At 43.4% G+C, this 19,126-nt stretch overlaps 1 protein-coding gene across 1 annotated transcript in view; it reads left to right on the forward strand.

Annotated features, from left to right (window-relative positions):
• The window catches only part of RB1 (RB transcriptional corepressor 1), a 1,127,005-nt gene that overhangs the window by 167,368 nt on the left and 940,511 nt on the right, over positions 1-19,126 (forward strand). The window contains exon 8 of the mRNA XM_078657333.1: positions 10,830-10,975. Within this exon, the coding sequence (XP_078513459.1) occupies positions 10,830-10,975 (146 nt within the window). The remainder of the gene's footprint in view (positions 1-10,829; positions 10,976-19,126) is intronic.

A 19,126-nucleotide genomic window follows, 5' to 3' on the forward strand; every position in this document is an offset into this window, starting at 1 on the left:
ATCGATACAGAACCTATAGGAATACATCACACCCACTCCACGCTAACTATGGACATATTTACTAATCTATGCATAGTAAAACATACTGTAGAGTATCGTGTATACCTTACCACCCCAAAATACATAAATGCATTTTGAAATTATCAAATATACGGGGGAAAAAAAGCATTTACATGTATTGCATGCACTCAAGCTGTGAAATAATGCTAAAGTAATCACGCATTTGGATACATTATTGCTAAATGGTATATGAGAATTCACACATGAAATGGCTCTTAATACAGAAAAAAGTTTCGAGACCATTCCATCACAAAATAAAATAATTATGAACATACCAGCGGGCAGCTAATGTCTATAAGCTATCTAAAAGTAGAAATCTTAGTTCTCTAAGAATAGTTCTTACTTTAAGCAGAAGATAGTGTCCCGAAAAATATGCAAAAATATTTTGGGGCTGTTGAAAAAAATTGCTGTCCGTGAACTGGAGGGAAAATTGTTCATGGTATTTTGCTTTTCTAGTTGAAGGTCAAATTCAGGGAACGCCGTGTACGAGCTTGCTCAAAAGTCTCTATTTCTGCTCTGGTGAGAACATCATATCATTTAGACTCTCGAAAAAGTTGTCAACAGCTTCCTGGGAGAGTTCCACTAACTCGGAAATAGGTGTAACCATGCATTCGTGCGCATGATTGTCTCCATTGACATTCCGATTTTGATTGCTGACAGAAGGTCGTACCTGATCGATGCTGCTTTCATTTTGAACCTCACTACCCCTTAATCGTAGTGGTGAAGCTTCCACGAATGCCGTCATCAGGATTGGTAGCCGTTGAGGGCAGCACAAAGCATGAGCCTTTGTTGGACTCAACAATGTTTCTGCATCCATTGGCGCATCCGATTGTAGCGTCAGACAGGTGTCTAACACACATTCTTCTCCGCATAGCAGGCACCTTAATACAGGTAAAACACATCGTTGCCACATTGGTCGAAATGATAGAAACCAAGTCATGTTCAGGTCTCTAAGCCGGGATAGTCCCAGGATTTTTGCTATATCCGGTCCCGGTATCCAATGGCTAGGATTGTTTCTTCCCTTGTCGCAGGTGTTTTGTCTGTGACATGGTTTGCCATAACGAAATATAAGGACTAAGAATAGGATTCCTGCAATTAGTCCTAAAATGAGGGGAAGTCCGCCAAAAATCGAATGGACGAAATCTGGAAAAATACCCAGTATGGCTTTGAATGGTGTTAATGCCATCGAAAATACTGTCTTAAATACTTTTGAGACTCCACTGGTATCAGAAATATTTAAGATTTCATTCAGGATTTCTGCGAAATGTATGGGGGAATTAGTCGATAACAATGAATGTATCTCTGCAGTCGTCCTTGCGACTAGGAGATCATACGTTTCTTTTGATGACGTGAGCCTTGTCGGCGTCTGAAGAAGCACTGTTTTCATTCTGCTTAAAGTATCTATTCGAATAGAAGTAATTTTCAAGTTGGGCCATGCCCTTGCCTCCCTGTCTGGAAAGGAGCTGGGGAACAATAAGCGTCCACAGCACTTGACCTTCGCAGTCGTAGTTACGGGATAAGGAGTCCCGGGCATAAGACTACAGCATCTGCGGTCTACAATTAGAATGTAACTCCCATTATAGAGTCTTTGAAAGAATGGTTCTATCTCTGTAGCAGGTGTGCCTAGCTGGTGACATGAAAGGTTATTTGAGTTCCCTTCACAGGCTCCATGCAAACTAATTCCGTTACACAGAAGTGTACCGCTTAGTGACATCGCACAATTATCGCCACTAAGAAACACTTTCTGTCCTTTATTACTGACACATGCATGTGAATAGGGCAGGTTCCATGTTGTTTTAATGTACCCTTTTCCCAATTTTTCGTACATGCCAGCCTGTATATATTTTTGGCAGTATTGAAACCTGAAGGTTGAGATTGGAATATTAATTATCCCATGTATTATCCATTCACTGACAGGTCGTTCTGACATTGTCACTGGTAATCTTTCGAGTTTTTCAATGCTCAGGATTGTATAATCAGCACCCTTCTGGGCCATACTGATTTGTCTATCAGTAAGGTTAAAGATTTGGAATAGTGACGTTGTGTTGATTAAACGCCAAGGCACATAGCCTGAACGCAGATTTTGTAACGTCCAGCCAAGCTGTACAATAGAACGCAATTGAGACTGACCGTGTTGTAACAACAGTAAGTCTTGCGATATTATGTCGATTGCTGAAGACACAATGCTGTCCAGAGAAAAAATTCTGGAGGACAGAGTCATTAACCCATTGTCCACTACAGAAAGTGATTTTTCCAAATTAATACGGTCAATTTCCCGTATTCTTTCTGCTGTCTCAATTTGAGTAACCTTCCAGGCCTCGTTGTATGCTGCATATACAGAGGCTGCTATGAAACGTTTCTGACGCTGTTTGCGCGGTCCCATAATGAAATCACGCAAGTCAGCACCATCAGTAAGTAAAGTTAGGTGTTGCTTAATTTCTGCCAGTGTGGAAGTCTGTAGCCACTGAAGGCATAATTTGCCCACACTGTAGGTGGTTATTATTCCTGGGTGTTGTCTTTGGGAATATCTAGGGTCTGGCCTGGTCATTTTGAACCCCTGTGTTTTGTTCAGGAATCTGTCTTGACAGTTATTAGTATCTGTGGGCCAGATCAACCACTGTTTCCAATCTGGATGTGTTCTGTTTTGGTTCATTACATAATTTACGTCTATCTCTTCGTCTGTTGAGCTATTGCTGTTCAATGTTGGTTTTGGAATAGACGGTTTGTTTAAATCTTTGATTTTGGCTAAGCCAAGACAGGTAGTTTGTTGAACAGTGTCATTTAAAAATATAATTTGTTCTGGGATCATGCAGGCTCTAAACAAAGATTCTATACCCTGTACTTGCCATTCTTTTGTGCCCCAAACACTTTTCAATTCAACATTTTTGTCCCAATAATCAAAACCAAAAGTATTCATTTGTTCAAAGAATGAGTCTGAATATATCAATTTTGTGTTGGTTATCATGGTCTTTGTCCCTGTCTCATTTGACAATTTGAAATAAAATGTTTCAGCATTACTTATGTTAAAACCTGAAAAGTATGAATATTTGTCATAAACGGTTCTTGAGCTTCCTTTTGGAGGGGTTGCACAATGTTCCCATTGATTATAATTTAAAACATTTCTAGGTTGTGCAGATCTATGTAGAAAATGGTTACCATAGTGGTTATAACAGTACATACTATCATAATTTGTCGAACCCTGCAAATAATCATGTTTGGTAAATTTAGCAGACATCACTAAGTCAGACATCATATTGTTTATACTTTCAAAGTCCCAATCATCAGCAAATGTGCTTTGTTTTACGAAGTCACTCAATGAGATTTTAATCTGGTGTGGATATTTCAGGATTTCAACCGGACCATAGATTTCGTAGTCAGTGTTGTCCCATGCTACCCCACCCGGTATAGGATTGGCTGTGAAGTTGACTGAAGAAAGTTCTCTTTTCTCGACGTGTGAAGATGTGTGTGGTTTGAGGATCAAGTTGATTTTCTGACTTGCTGTGTCCATTTTAGCATATTTTCCCTCAATGAAGCGTCCCAAAGTTAGTATCATGATGAGCCAAAGTATGAGGATAAATGCACCAAAACCCACCCAAAATTCAATCCATGGAGAAATTAGATATGTTTCTTTCAGTTGTTTCAAAAGTACTTTAACTTTATCTTTAAAGGTTTTTGTTGATGGCTGTGTCTTTGATTCAGTGAAGCCTTCAGAGGAATCATCGAAGTTTATGAAGTAGCCGGATGCAGTTCTGTCTATTGTTCCAATTGTTTCAGGATTACTGTTTCTTGCATAGTCGTTTGTTACTTCATTATAGGTTGGTGTGTCTCTGCTAAATGTTTTTATTTGGGTGTTCAGAGGTCTAAGTTCCATTGCATTGTTGCATAGTCCTTATTGTTCTTCTGTAGGCGTTTCGAATGTGATTAGCCTCTTTGTTAGGACCTCTGTACTGGTAGCAAACCTTGGTGTTCTGCTACTCATGGGGAGTCCACTTGGCCTACTGTTTATCGGCCACATGATTGTGGTTTTACCAGGTCGATGGATACAACTCGGTTCTCCTTTTTACCAGCAAGCGGCGGTAGTACAACTGATCTTGTCCCGTTGACAGACAAGACAGGAACTGCTTTTCTGTAAGAAGGCCCAAATTCCTTCTTTACCGCGATCTTTTCTCTGACTAGATCCCCGACTTTTGGAATCCAGACAGGTCTTGCTGGGACAGGTGGTGGTTCTTCAGTGGTTGTTGGCTGTTGTTTCAACTTTATGTTGCTCAGGTCTTTTCTTGTTTCGTTTAAGTCCTGTAAAATAGCCAAACGATCTTTGATATCAAAGCTTTTTTCCTTTACCACTGAAGTCTGACTGTCAAGGTCAGAGATTAACATCCTAGTTCCAAATAATAGTTCGTACGGACTGAATCCCTTCAGAGAATTTCTTGGCAGGTTATTTAGACTACGTTGGACACTTATTAGATGTTTGACCCACCCAGCTCCCGAACCTAATACCTTTGCCGTTATAGATTGCTTTATGTCACGGTTTTTTCTTTCAACAATTCCGTTCCCCTCAGGGTGAAATGGACAAGAGTACCGCAATGTCACGCCCATGCTGACCATGGCCTCCTTATAAGCTCTAGAGCTAAAAGCAGGACCCTGGTCAGAATGCAGCATGCCAATTGCGTATGTGCCGATAAAGACTCGCAAATCTTTTATAACAGTTCTGGCGTCAGCCGTTCGCTGGGGCCACATCCATATGAATCTCGTGCATGAGTCCACTGCAACCAAGATATATTTATAGTTACCATCCCTTTGTAAGGGACCACAGTGGTCTAGGTAAACACAGGCTAATGGTTTATCCGAGATTAGAAGGGGCGTCTGTGCTGGACGTCTCACCGTTGATACTTTCATTTTTTGACATATTTCACATTCTAAAACATAGTTCCTTGTTTGTCTTCTCATTTGTGGCCACCAGTATCTCTGTTTTAATAATGATACTGTGGCTGAGACGCCAGCATGTATAGAAGCAAGCCCTTCGTGTGCCGCTATTATTAGTCCTAACCTATGTTCCATGTTTGGAATTGCCCTATCCCCCACTCCAGGGATTCGAGCAAAAGGAACATTGTTTGCATCAGTTATGTATGAGTATTTTACTGGAAAGCCTTTCGGGAGTGTTTCTATCGAATCCTTTTCTGTAGCGCTGACAGCCTGTAATATTTCGCTGTCTATTTTTGTTTTTGACAGTGTGATGGCAGCTACGGAAGCCGTTTGCACAGCTGCTTTCGCGGCCTCATCAGCCAATGAATTCCCTGCAATGTGAACGCCATCACGTTGATGACTCAGTGTATGTATCACGTGAGTCTTTGGTAGTTCTTTCTGTAAAAGAACTATTTGTTCCCAGAGCAGTTTCTGCTTTATTGTTGCACCTGTGTCAGCTTTGTAACCGTTTTGAATCCATGTCTGCAAATCGTTGTTATATGATTTGACGCAGTAATATGAATCGGACACTATAAGTGTCGGGAATTCGCGATCCGCATTATCTAGCGCCATTTTCAATGCTATTATTTCAGTCTGTTGTTCTGAATTAGTTTCTACTGAGTGTGTTTTTGTTAATAGAGGTCTTAGTTTACCTCCGCGCCATACTTCTTTTGTAATCTCACATGTGGGGTTGTATGCTTGTTTTCCCCAAACGGAGGGTTGAGCATGTCCGTCTGTATAGATTACACATGCGTATTGTCGTAAGGGCAGAATGTCGATAGGCAGTGGGAATGTTCTTTCATATTCTAGATTTTTTAATTCCTCTAGTTCTGGATCAAATTAGTAGTATACTTTGTCCGTTGTAATGGAATTCACCCATTGTATCCATTTCGGATTCAATGTTGTTGTTGGTAAATTACACGGTGTTGTTAATGCCTCAAAGGCTGATTCTGCTGTTCTGACTGTGATACGTCTACCGTCAGCTTGATCTTTTTCTCTAGCTATCGCGGTTTGAACTGCATGAACAATTTTTTCTTTAATGCTGAATTTCTGTTCAGCTTCTGTGTACAAGTGTGATTTGAATGCAATTGGTACCTTTTCTCCCTCATTAGAGGTCAGGTATGTGAATCCGCATCTTCCTGGGATGACTCGAATCACAAGATTGCGTGTGTTGTCACGTGTTTCTAATTTAGTTTTAATTAGCATGTCTGTTTGTAAGGATCTCAGAATTTCTGTGTGTATTTGAGTCCAATTGGTTCTTTTAAAATCTGGTTTTATTAGATCATAAAGGGGTTTGACCCTTTCTGCGTAATTTGCAATGTATGTTCTTCCGAAATTTAGGAAGCCTAGAATTGACTGTAGGTTTTTTAGTGTTCTAGGTGCTTGGAGTACGGCACATTTCTCTAGGAAATTGTCAGCCAGGCTTTTGCCTTCACTTGATAATTCATATCCTAAGAACAGGACTGTCAGATGGGCAATTCTGGATTTTTTAAAGTTGAATTTGTAACCCTCTGCTGCGAACCCAAGTATTATGGTGTTCACTCTCTTCAAGTGAGTCTCCAAGTCATCATCTGTTAAGTATATGTCGTCGACATATGATAATGCTTCGTCGTCATATGTTTGTAGTAATTCTGTTACTCTCGCTGAGAATACTCCCGGGCTGTTCTTGTACCCCTGGGCTAACCGACAGAATTGTTTTTGAGTGCCATTTATTGAGAATGCAGACAAATATCTGCTCTCTGGTGCTATGTTTTGACAAAAGAATCCATTAGAGATGTCTAATGTTGTTTTGTATTTTTTGCGCACTATGTTATTCATTAGTGCAGCACTATGCGAGTTTTGCACTGCAAAAGTTTTGCAACATGAGTTAAGGTGTCGGTAATCCAAAACTAGACGATATGAATTGTCTGGTTTGGAGACCGGAAACAAAGGGTTGTTCATTTGTGAGGTGCAAGTTTCAATCACCCCCTGGTATTCTAGCTGATCTAGGATTTCTTTTGCCTGTTTTTTAGCTTCTTGCTTAATTGGGTACTGTCTCTGTGCAGTAGGTTGTGATTTTAACTGGATTTTGTGAGGAGGAGAGTCCTCATCCCATCCTACGTGATTTTTATATAAAGCAGGAGCTAGGGCTACTGCCCACTTTCTAGCAAGTGTGTATTTTTTATGAATTGGGATGTTATTTGAGAAGGCAGGCATAATTATTTCTTCGCCATGAGGGCACTCCCTGACAAACTCTGGTGGCCAGTCTTTTTCAGCTAGAAGGATGTCATAGCCCTTGGAGAGATTATCCCAAAATAGTCCCCTTATTTTTCTAGTCTTATCCCCCTCTATACGTAAAGTTATTTCATATATTTTGTGAGGTTTGCTAACTCTGGTGTCTGCAGTTTCCACTTGAAGATATTCATTCGTGTCCACTGTCTCCAGATGATTCATAAGGACTTTGCGAGCTATGCTCACTTCTGCTGCGCTGTCTAGCATTGTCTGAGCCCATTCTCCGTTTTTCAGTTGTGTCCTCAGTATTCTCGGCATTGTTGACTACCTTGATACTAGCTACCTTCTTTTTTGGAAATTGTAATTTCTTTTTTAGCTGAGCAGGTTCCTTGTCTTTGGACTTGGCGTGCTCTTCTCTTTGTTCTGATCGTCCTCTTCTTTCCGATTTCTGCGAGGAAGTCTGAAAAGATTGAGAGGGACGTGTATCAATGTCTTGATATCTATCAGGCACCTTTATATTATCCCTATTTCTAAGGTTATATCTTTTCCCAGAGGGGTCACTTTGGGGTGACCTGTGTCTTTGGTTCGGAGATTTTTCTCTCCGCCGAGGAGACCTTCCTCTGGACTGGAATCTCTTTTCTTTAGGATTGGATTGTTTGTTTCCATCCCAGCTCTTTTTTTGTGATGTTGAGTTATTATTAAAAAATATTTTTTCAGGACTTTCAATCAGTTGTGGTTTTACTGGTATTCCACCTAAACTGTCTCTACCTAGTTCCTCATAGGATTTTTCTATGATTCTGGCAATTTCAGCTGGTTGGTCTGCTATATCGGTCTCCTTTAACCTCTGGCGGATCGCCACGTTTGCTGCTTCTCCCTTTATGTTGGCTAATAATATAGCCGAGACCTGCTTGAAGTCTTTTAGTAATTTCATACCAAGAGTTAAAGCGGGCTCTGGACCATATTCGTCTTGAATTTGTTTTAGCACATCTGGTATTACCGAAATGGATGGAACACCGTGCGTTTTTGTGTAGATGGAAGCAAAGACTGTACCCCAAGTGTCACAGTCCTCAATGTGTGGTGCGATTCCCATTGGAAGACAGATAGTCAGAATCCTGTGTTTTTCTAACGGGGTGGTGTCTGGAAACACCGCCTCTATTTGGGTGATTTTTTGTGCTAACCAGAATGGTATTTGTTCCAGTTTAGCTGGTACTTTACCTAGGCAGGATTGTATGTTCTGTGGTGTAATTTTATTTGTGTTCCCCTGGTGAGGGGTCAGCTGTGGAATTTTAATTGCTGGTTGAATTGTTGAAGTCCGCATCACATATTGGACTAATTGTCTATGTATCTTTATTAATTGTTTTAGCTGTGTTAACAGCTCTGCTGCAGACATCCCATTGATGTCTGGATGTGGTGTGTATCCGGCTAGGACCGGCCACGTTGCTCCTGGTCTACCTAAAGGACCGAGCCTGGTGATGTGATTATTGTGTTTTAGGGCGCCATTAAATAAGAGCAAATGCTCTTGAAATTTAAGTGGTACTTCCACCTCCTCGAAAGGAGTGTACTCTCCAGGAGGTTCCTCTACTTTGTAATAGTGGAAGTACTTTGTTACAGCATTTGCTGCTGGAAAATGTATCCATGAATAGTATACCTCTGTCTGCCGATATTCGTGTGCCTCAATTACGAATATGACTGTACCACCTCTAGGTGTCAGTCCATTTTCTATAAGTTTTAACGTTATAGATTTCCTCTTAATGACCGGGATGAGTATTATATCCTGGTCTGCGTCTAGCAGTGCAGCATCAGCTGCTGTGAGTTCAGTTGCTAATCTAACTGCCTCTCTTTCTCCTTCACTGTCTGACATTGTACTGTCCAGAAGGTTATTTTGTTTGTTTGCAGATCAGGTTTCTTATGGAAACAAAGATTAGATGCACAATATTTTGGAACGGTTTATCCTTCAACGTTGACTAAACCAAGTACCATACATAGGAGTTTCCTCCTGCGAGGTTTGGCGGATATTACCTTTCGCCCACTCCAGACGTCTTTGGAGTATTATGGAAAAAGGGGTCTGAGTGAGAAAGCACGACTGAGTTACTCTAAATGTCTTACGTTAGTTTTATCGCCCTTCCAAACGCGTTGGGCGCCATGTAGTGTAGTTCCTATTATCCCAATAGGCTCTGCGCATTGGAATAATACCTTCAATAGTATAGGCCTAGACCAGACGTTAACTAGGTCTACTACTGTCGATATTAGACTTAAAGTTTTGGGTTTGCCAGCTAGCTCAGAGTTCACTAGAAACTTTCTCGAATAGGCAAGGAGGAGTTGAACCTCCCTGGATAGACAAGAAGGGATTTAGTTTCTGACAACCATAGAACATGACAACTTTGCTCTCCCCTAATCAAGAGTGTATCTCGAGAGTCGTGTGAAAACAAAAGGCAATTTATTTTACTCAGTCAGTACGTGCATTCTTAGTCTCATCAGATTGTAGAGAAAAGGAAGAGACGGGCGTGTTCAATAAAAGATGTTATTTATTGATCAGTCTCTTTTCTCGTACAAGAGAAATGGATCGATATTATTGCAATACTTATGGTTAAGTAAAGTGCATACATTAAAAGCAGAAGTATAAAATAATACTGTAAAAACATTGATATGGTTTCTAGGCCATATGAAGGTTTAAAATGAATAAGATATATTACATACACATATACATTTGACTAATCGTACTCAACTGGTGTTTCTAACTACGCCTACCCCGTGTACCTGACCTAAGTCTAATGCGTGGGCGGGAATAGAAAGTTACAGTTTAAGTTAAGTTTGTTTTGCCAAGTGACTGACTAAAGAATTCTCTGCGAGGGGTTATTCAGTTCTGTACCTGGAATCTAGGATGGATGAGGGATGGTATATCTCGTCTCTGGTCTCGATATTCCAGGCTGCCTGCGAGGGCTACCCGGAAGCGCCGGAGCTGGATTTCTCGGCAGGAGAAAAACGGCTTCTCGTTCTCAGCGCGTCAGGAAGGCGGGGCTGCGCCAGCGGGGTCTGCTCTGCTCTGGGCTTCGACAAGTTTGGCTGCTCCGTCCTCGTCACCACCGCGTGTCTTTGCATAGGGCAATATCGGTAATATTTATACCTTTAAGGTGCCGAGATTGACGTAAGGATGGACATAGATACGTCAATAAGGATGTCATACGACCAGGTCGTTAGCACATTCTTTTGCTGAAGTTCTCGGTGAAATCAAAACAATGGCCGCAGGGTTTTTCCCAGGTTGTCATAGGTTTGATTTGTTTTGAGAACTCCGTATGCCTTATCAGGGGCTGGAGGAATATCGCTTGTCTAATTAGATGGCAAGCGTTATGACCTAATCAGATAACACGCTCCTGTGCCGTAGTGTGGCTTTATCAGATAACGGTTCCTGCATCATGGGGGTTTTCTGCCTCATGGGATGGCTGCTAGTTAACTTGTTAGTTTGTTAACCAGAATAGGGTCAGGAATAGGGGGATCGATACAGAACCTATAGGAATACATCACAAAGGAAGACGTATTATGTGAGAAAACACTTTTCCAACAATTGTCTTTCTTTTTTTGTTTTTCTTCTCATATAGAATCTGCTATTAGTGGAAAACCAGATAAAACACCAGAACGGAGTTCTCGGCGAAGTCGGAGTAGAAATACGCATGTGTCAAAGCAAGAGGAGAATGATGATGTTTTTGAGATCCTTTGCAAGGAAAATGGCTGCAACATTGATGAGGTAACACATTTGTCTTCTCATTAACTTGTATTATTACCTTTTCCTGTTTTAGTCAAATTAGACAAATCTAGCAACATAATTATTTCATTTAATAAAGATATTCTAGCAAAGAATCACTTTAAACAGTCTCTCTTACTTCACCAGAAATCAAGTAAAATTCAGTGAAAGCAAATAAGAGAAAGATAGCTTATAAGGAAAGTCTACTAAGTTTTTCAATGTTATATTGAAAATCAGATTTACCCATGGTATTATTAGCTTGTTGTGTCATAAGTTTGTTTGAAGAGTTTAGGGTTGAATGTACTTCATTAAAATGCCAAATGTGAAGATTTCATGTCCATTAATTTATGCTGTAGTTTATTGCTTGAAATATTTTCCTTTTTTACAAGTGCCATTGGAGGCGGTCAGATATTTTAATAAATATTCTACTGATTTAAGATTACTGTTTTGAGATTGTGAATCCAAAAACTTCCAGCTTACTCGAGCAAGGTGCATTATTATTGGTTATCATGGATTATGATTGCATTGATCACCATACTTAGCAGATTTAATAGGTTATTAGGTTTTGGATCATTACCGTATCTGCCCTTCACTGTGAATTCCCTGGCTCTTTTAATAATTTGTTAAAAACTGCTGTACCCACAGTTTTAGGCATTTAGCAGGAAGCCCTGTTCCCTCCCCTGCATTACCCTCTACTACAAGTCTCTGCCCACTACCACTGTTGTGTGTGCACTGGGCAAATGGCTTAGCCTTCTATACTTTTTTATCTGTAATGCTTTTTATGACTATGTCGAATAAAGCTTGTTTGACTGACTGACTGGCTTAGCCTTCTCACATGTACTACTGCCTTGCCTGGAGTATGTGTAGGATGTAGTCTTAGTCTTGCGCAGTGAGTAATATGCAGAGTGCTTATACATACTAACTACCTATATATAACGCACCTTTTATGTTCTACAAGATACTATGTTGTGTTTTAGAAAAGTAATTGAGGGAGAGATAAACAAAATACATAAATAAAAAAAGATTTAAACCTAAAGTGAGGCGGTAACAGGAAATGAAGAGTAAAAGGGGACATCACGAAAACCAATTTAAATATTCTTTAGTAGATATAGTTCTCCAACATTTCTGCATTCCCAGTGTTTACATTTTGATTTATATTGGTTAATCTTTACTTATATTGTTATATAGTGTGGGTCACTGACTGATTCCTTTAGAAATTCGTCCAGTGGTCACCAAATCAAACACCAAATTGAAGAAATGTTAAACACCCCAAATAACAAATTGATTGACGTTTGACAGATTTTTGGAAGCCAGAAAAATCAAGGGAGTTGCAGTAGCCCTTTTACCTTTTTTTCTACAATAACCATAATTAAAGTACCATACCTAAAAAATGAAACAGCAGAACCCAGGGAGCAAAGAGGGTTAACAAAATTGAAGAGTGGTAGAGGATAAGTAAAAAAAATCGAGTCAAAAGTAAGATTTTAACACAAAAGTAAAACCAAGCACGTGTCAAAAAAAGGCTCCGGGGTAGGAGCATCAGATTTGCTGGGAAATTGTGGTATATTGTGAGTAAGTGACGAGCTGGCACTGGGTGCCTCTTAGCCTCCTAGTATCTAGCCAGTCCCTGGCTTCCACGGCCGTTCCAAAAAAAATGAGAGCCTTCTGAATCCATAGCACAGATTCAGGCAGGGAACAACAGCAAATATTTAAGACCTCAGTTGCCTCCTAATCTCAATAAAAGACTCTCTATCTCTGAACCCTCGTAGTATGGTCAAGATAAATGTTGACTGAACCACGGTCCTGCTGCCAAGGTTTTTGAGCCCTAGCCACCTGCAGGATATGATCCCTGTCACAAATGTTCAGGAGTTGCTCCACAATGGCCCCTGGAGGGTAGGGTGACACCCATGACCGGAGGCCACTTGGCACCCTGTGTGCCCGCTCCACAGTAAACCACTTTGATGGATGCCCCTCTAGCGCCACGAGCCCAACCAGTTCTCAACATATCATTCGGCCAAAAACCCCTCCCTCCACCAACCGAATGTTATCACGGCTGGAGTGGCCCTCCAAATCATCCAGTTTCGCCGTCATGGCCACATTATCCGCTAGCAGCTTCTCGAGGCGATCATTGCCACCCCCTCCACCAGTAGCGATATCTGAATGAGGGTGTGTTCCGCAACCTCAACTCTCTCTGCCAGTTTCTTGTGATCAGCCCGTAGGATACTCACCTCTTGACCAAGTCAATTTTAAGTTCCAGAGAGGTCTTGGTATCTTGAACGGCTGCCAAATTTGCTGCATTGTGGGCCCAAAAGCTCTGGACCGCAACATCTAGAGAGCGACTTCTAATCAGAATATTTACTTCATTTTTAGGTCTCGACTATTAAATTCCGCAGGAATTAATAGCTCTAGACTATTGGGGCTAAACTAAGAGCTAAACTAAACTCTCAAAAAATGTGGATTTCCAGAGGTGCATGTGTCCCTTGCACGCGCTTCTATCCGCCTGCCTGCCTGCCTCGCATCACCACATCAAAGCCAGCCATCTGTTGCTTCCCCAGCGTGGTGCTGCCAGCAGCACTTCAAAGGGATCCGCTCCGCCCCCGAGCAGCCGGTGGTCTTCTCTGGTGCTCTATCTTTCTGCTGGATCTTTAGCAAGCACACGTGCTGCCCCCTCTTTCCCTTTCCACCCCCCCGTTACTCTGTAACTTTCAGTCCCCGCCTCTAGCTCCCTCTCTCTTCCTCCTTCATAAGTCCCTTCTCACCTCTCCCACATTTCTGTGCTGCTTAATATTTGACCCCACTCACGTGAATAATCTGTCTCGCTCCTGGGCAGACTGTCTCCCTCCCATGTCTCCCTGTCTGTTCTCCTTTTCTCCACCACTCGTCCCTTGCTGAACTATTTGCCTCTCCATTTACCCCCTCCACCTTCTCTGCTTCGTCCTGTATTTCTTCACTCTACCGCCCTCTCTTCCCATCTTCCTCCACTTTCCTCCTGCCTGCCCAGCCTCTTCCCCCACCATAGCCTCCCAGGCGCACACCACTGCTCGCAAACCACTCCATTTCACATTCTCTCGGTGACAATTCACACTTCGTTCAAATGCTGTGAAAATGCTGCCTGGTTGGCCCTGTTGCGATTCTTGGCCTGGCAGACAGTCCCAGGCAGACCCACAGATGTCCCTTTGCCTGTTTTCCAGGACCTTGCTCCGCTGGCTTTCATCCTTCCGTCAGCGCTTCCGCACGGATTTCAGATACTATCTGCCGTCGCCATGTGTGCTCTTGGAGTTTACATTAAATATGCACACCCGGGACGTCTCCAAATCCGTCTCGTCTACGGATTACATCCGGCCTGTGTTCATCTCTGTATGAACGATACAGAAAAGGGGGTGGTGATGAACAGAGTGTCTGAATCAAGCAGACCACTCTTACCCAGTCCAAAGATCAGGGCTTGATCCATCACCGTTATTTATCTCACTGCCCCATCCCAGCTCAGAACCTGGCTATATGCAAATTAGTCTGTCCCTGGCCCAGTGCATCATGGGAACAGGGCAGACCAAACTACCTAGCCAATTCTTCACCAGAAAGGAGACAAGCTACCGGGGACCGGTTTCTGGCATTTCAGCCTCTTCGGCCCGGCTTGCTTGAATCCTGATGGAGCAGTGAGAAAGGGACTCATGTCTGAGTATACCCCGCCACACCCACAGTGGCCAAAAACGATACAGAAAAGGGGGTGGTGATGAACAGAGTGTCTGAATCAAGCAGACCACTCTTACCCAGTCCAAAGATCAGGGCGTGATCCATCACCGTTATTTATCTCACTGCCCCATCCCAGCTCAGAACCTGGCTATATGCAAATTAGTCTGTCCCTGGCCCAGTGCATCATGGGAACAGGGCAGACCAAACTACCAAGCCAATTCTTCACCAGAAAGGAGACAAGCTACCACCCCCCTTTTTGAATCGTTTTGGCCACCACAAGTGTGGAAGGGTATGCTCAGATGTGAGTCCCTTGCTCACTGCACCATCAGGATTCAAGCAAGCCGGGCCGAAGACGGCTGTAATGCCAGAAACCGGTACCCGGAAGCTTGTTTCCTTTCCAGTAAAGAATTGGCTTGGTAGTTTGGTCTGCCCTGTTCCCATGATGCACTGGGCCAGGGACAGACTAATTTGCATGTAGCCAGGTTCTAAACTGGGATGGTGCAGTGAGCTAAAAAACGGTGATGGATTAAGCCCTGATCTTTTGACTGGGTAGGAGTGTTCTGCTTAATTCAGATACTCTGTCCATCACCACCCCCCTTTTTGAATCATCTCTGTATGAAAGCACTTTGTTTGCCAACCAGCACTGTGCCTCCGGCGAACATAATGCGTTTTAGTTGAAAAACAGATTTCTCAACAAAGAATGCAATTGAAGAAAGTATTTTTCAACGCATTATTATTGTAGATACATGCAAGACATTGAAGGCGCTACTCAATGCCACCCGTATGCTCATTTATTCTCAGAGGTGGGTTTCACGGTATTGAGTCACTTCACATTCTCCAGTTACGTTGCAGATAAGGAGGAACGGCTCATTATTTGAATGTAACACTTAGGAGAGTGACACAAGGGCTTCCACGCCTTTCATCTTCATAAGGGCACGAACATTTAGTTGGAATTTATTTTCTGCAGTCTAATATTTAACGCCCCCACCTGAAAGTCTTTATCCTGCAGCTGTATACCAAGCTCCATCTTAATGAGTTTTTTTTTATTGCTGTCAGACGAATCAGGTTTTCATACCTGTTGTGTTGTTCTATCAATTTGGCAAATTATTGCTAGTATGTTCTGAAACAAAACACATGTTTTATTGGTTTCCCTTTCAGTTGTTTTTCTCTTACCTCATCTCATGCTTGCTTGTAAAGTTAACCCAGACAGACATTGTCTCCTCTGCGTCATGGAATTGGACCTTCAATAATGTTGACTAGTGGTTCAATGCTCAGTTTATTTTTTTCTCAAGCTAGGTTTGCAAGAAAGGTGTTTTTAACTGTAGTCAGGGGGTCTGTCATTTCAGTGACCTTTTTTATTTTTTACAAATTGTCTATTGTTAATAAGATATTGCGCATAGTAGAGTAGAAATGTTATCCAGATCTGTTTAATGTACAAAATGGAGGGTGCATAGAAAAAATAGCAGTTGCTACCCAACATGTGCACTCATGTCAAATAGAACCTCTGGTAAAAAGTACACCATCATGAAGTTACCTATTGGAGTTTGTGGTCGGGAGGGGGAACATGCCTTTATGTATTGGGGTGTAGAGGAATGACTTCACAAACTGGATGACTAGCTTATTGCAAGAGACTGAGTGGTTCAAGGTTTACATCACTCTACCGCCCTCATCTACCACTCTACCGCCCTCATCTACCACTCTACCGCCCTAACTCTACCGCCCTCGCTCTACCCCCCTCACTCTACCACTTTACCGCCCTCGCTCTACCTCCCTCACTCTACCACTCTACCTCCCTCACTCTACCGCCCTCACGCCCTCCCTCTACCGCCCTCACGCCCTCCCTCTACCGCCCTCACGCCCTCGCTCTACCGCCCTCGCTCTACCGCCCTCGCTCTACCGCCCTCGCTCTACCGCCCTCGCTCTACCGCCCTCACTCTACCACTCTACCGCTTTCACTCTACCACTCTACCGCTCTCACTCTACCGCTCTACAGCCCTCACTCTACCACTCTACCGCTCTCACTCTACCACTCTACCGCTCTCACTCTACCAGCGCCATGAGACTCCCAGGATGTGATTTGTGCGCTATACAAATGTCCCTGACTTGACTTGACCGCTCTCTCTACCACTCTTTCGCCCTCGCTCTACCGCCCTCGCTCTACCGCCCTCGCTCTACCGCCCTCGCTCTACCGCCCTCACTCTACCGCCCTCACTCTACCGCCCTCACTCTACCGCCCTCACTCTACCTCCCTCACTCTACCACACTATCGCCCTCGCTCTACCACACTATCGCCCTCGCTCTACAGCCCTCCCTCTACCACTCTACTGCCCTCACTCTACTGCCCTCAAGCCCTCGCTCTACCGCCCTCACTCTACCGCCCTCGCTCTACTGCCCTTACACCCTCACTCTACCGCCCTCACGCTATCACTCTACCACCCTCACTCTACCGCCCTCACTCTACCACTCTACCGCCCTGACGCCCTCACTCTACCGCCCTCACTCTACCGCCCTCACTCTACCGCCCTCACTCTACCGCCCTCACTCTACCACCCTCACTCTACCGCCCTCACTCTACCGCCCTCACTCTACCGCCCTCACTCTACCGCCCTCACTCTACCGCCCTCACTCTACCGCCCTCACTCTACCGCCCTCACTCTACCGCCCTCACTCTACCGCCCTCACTCTACCGCCCTCACTCTACCGCCCTCAGTATACCGCCCTCACTCTACCGCCCTCACGCCCACACTCTACCGCAATCACGCCCACACTCTACCGCCCTCACTCTACTACTCTACCGCCCTCATGCCCTCACTCTACCTGTGGTAAATAAATAAATAATACCCTATTTTTGACTAGACTTATAGCATAACAGATAGCTCAATAAATAAGAGTCAAGATTCGAGGTAGTAGGAGTTTCTGCAGGTTTATTACAGCATAAGGACAGGATCAGGACAACCTGCATAGGAACAGAATGACAGGGCCCAGCAGGACAACTGGGGCCCAGCAGCTGCCGGGGCTTGGTCTGGGATGAGCGCGCTAACATTCAATAACAAAACATTGACTTATATACATAGCGCAAACACATAGCATTACATTGCAGTAGGCGTAACAGTAGGTGGAGTAGAAGGCGTGACGCGTAGCAGTCGCGAGAGATAACAGAAATAAGGGGTGTAACTGGGAGTTTACTTAGACATGTGATGCAAAAACGTAACAGAATATGTCCTGAATAGGCGGACACATAGGAGGGGGCTACCTAAGGAGCCGGGACCTCTAACCTAATGGTGCGCGGAAACTAGCAATGACGTGTTACTAGGAGAAGCTGGGGGCTACGAACTCTGGGCTAGGAGCAGAGACTAGAGTCTGGAGGGTCGGAGCGACATGTACCTAAACCCTATCTGGTATCTAATGTTTAGGGAACACGTTGATATAAACTAGAAGTCATGAGGGGAAAAGCTAACTTGATTCTAAGACTGGACCATGCATTATTCTACATGTAGTGCGTGAAGAATATTAAATGACCATTAAATACAGTATTTCTCTAACATGGAGACGAGAAGGCTAGACAATGACGGAAACTATTGATGCAGTTCAGTAGCTTAGGAATGCAGAGGAGGAGGACTGAACTGATAGCTGGAACTATAACATACTTTTGGCAGACTCAGAGGCAGAGCCGGGGTGCACCGGGCACTGCAAGGCAGGAAGTAAGTGAAGGGTCGAGGATACAGGTGGGGGCTGTATCGCTCCTCAGCGAGGCTTTCAGAAAACAGGAGCTGAATCTGTGGTCCGGGCCCTTTTGAGGCCTAGAAACGGAGACTTTATAATGGAATAACGTGCACACTGAGAAATGTGGCAACATTATTTACATAGGCCTGATATTCGTAGTATTCACGAGGACTGGAAACTAACATACTAGAGGTGGACACAACTGTAATTGCGTCTTTAATCAGAAATGGGGAATAACATATGCATATTGATCATGCACACATAACATATGATGGATGAGGCGTAGGGACACAGAACATGGCAAAATTTACTTTTCCACATTCCCTCCTTGTCACTACGTTTCCATCAGGAAACATCAATATTCATGATACCGTCTATCATTTCATACAGTACCATTTGCTCGTCTCGAATTGTCTTGGAACGAGATTTAGAACGGGGCTTGGGACTAGGAATACAAGAGGTAGCACACATGCTGCAAATCGCAGGGCCACATTGTATACAGAGGCAGCAGCTAAATATGATCGCTACTGCAATACCTAAGAAGGACAGGACTTTCCATCCCCATGCGGAAATTATATTCCAGAACCAACCGGACCATGTCCAGGTGCCTGGATCTTGGTGTAACAGATGGACAATTTTATGGAGTCTGGTTATAGCTGAATAAACAGACGGCGCGTTATTTGGAATGAAAATACAACAACTGGATCCGAGAATTCTACAGGCCCCGCCCCTATCGGCCAGTAT

The sequence above is a fragment of the Lissotriton helveticus genome, chromosome 8 (genome assembly GCF_964261635.1).
Source record: "Lissotriton helveticus chromosome 8, aLisHel1.1, whole genome shotgun sequence".
Lineage (NCBI taxonomy): Eukaryota > Metazoa > Chordata > Amphibia > Caudata > Salamandridae > Lissotriton > Lissotriton helveticus.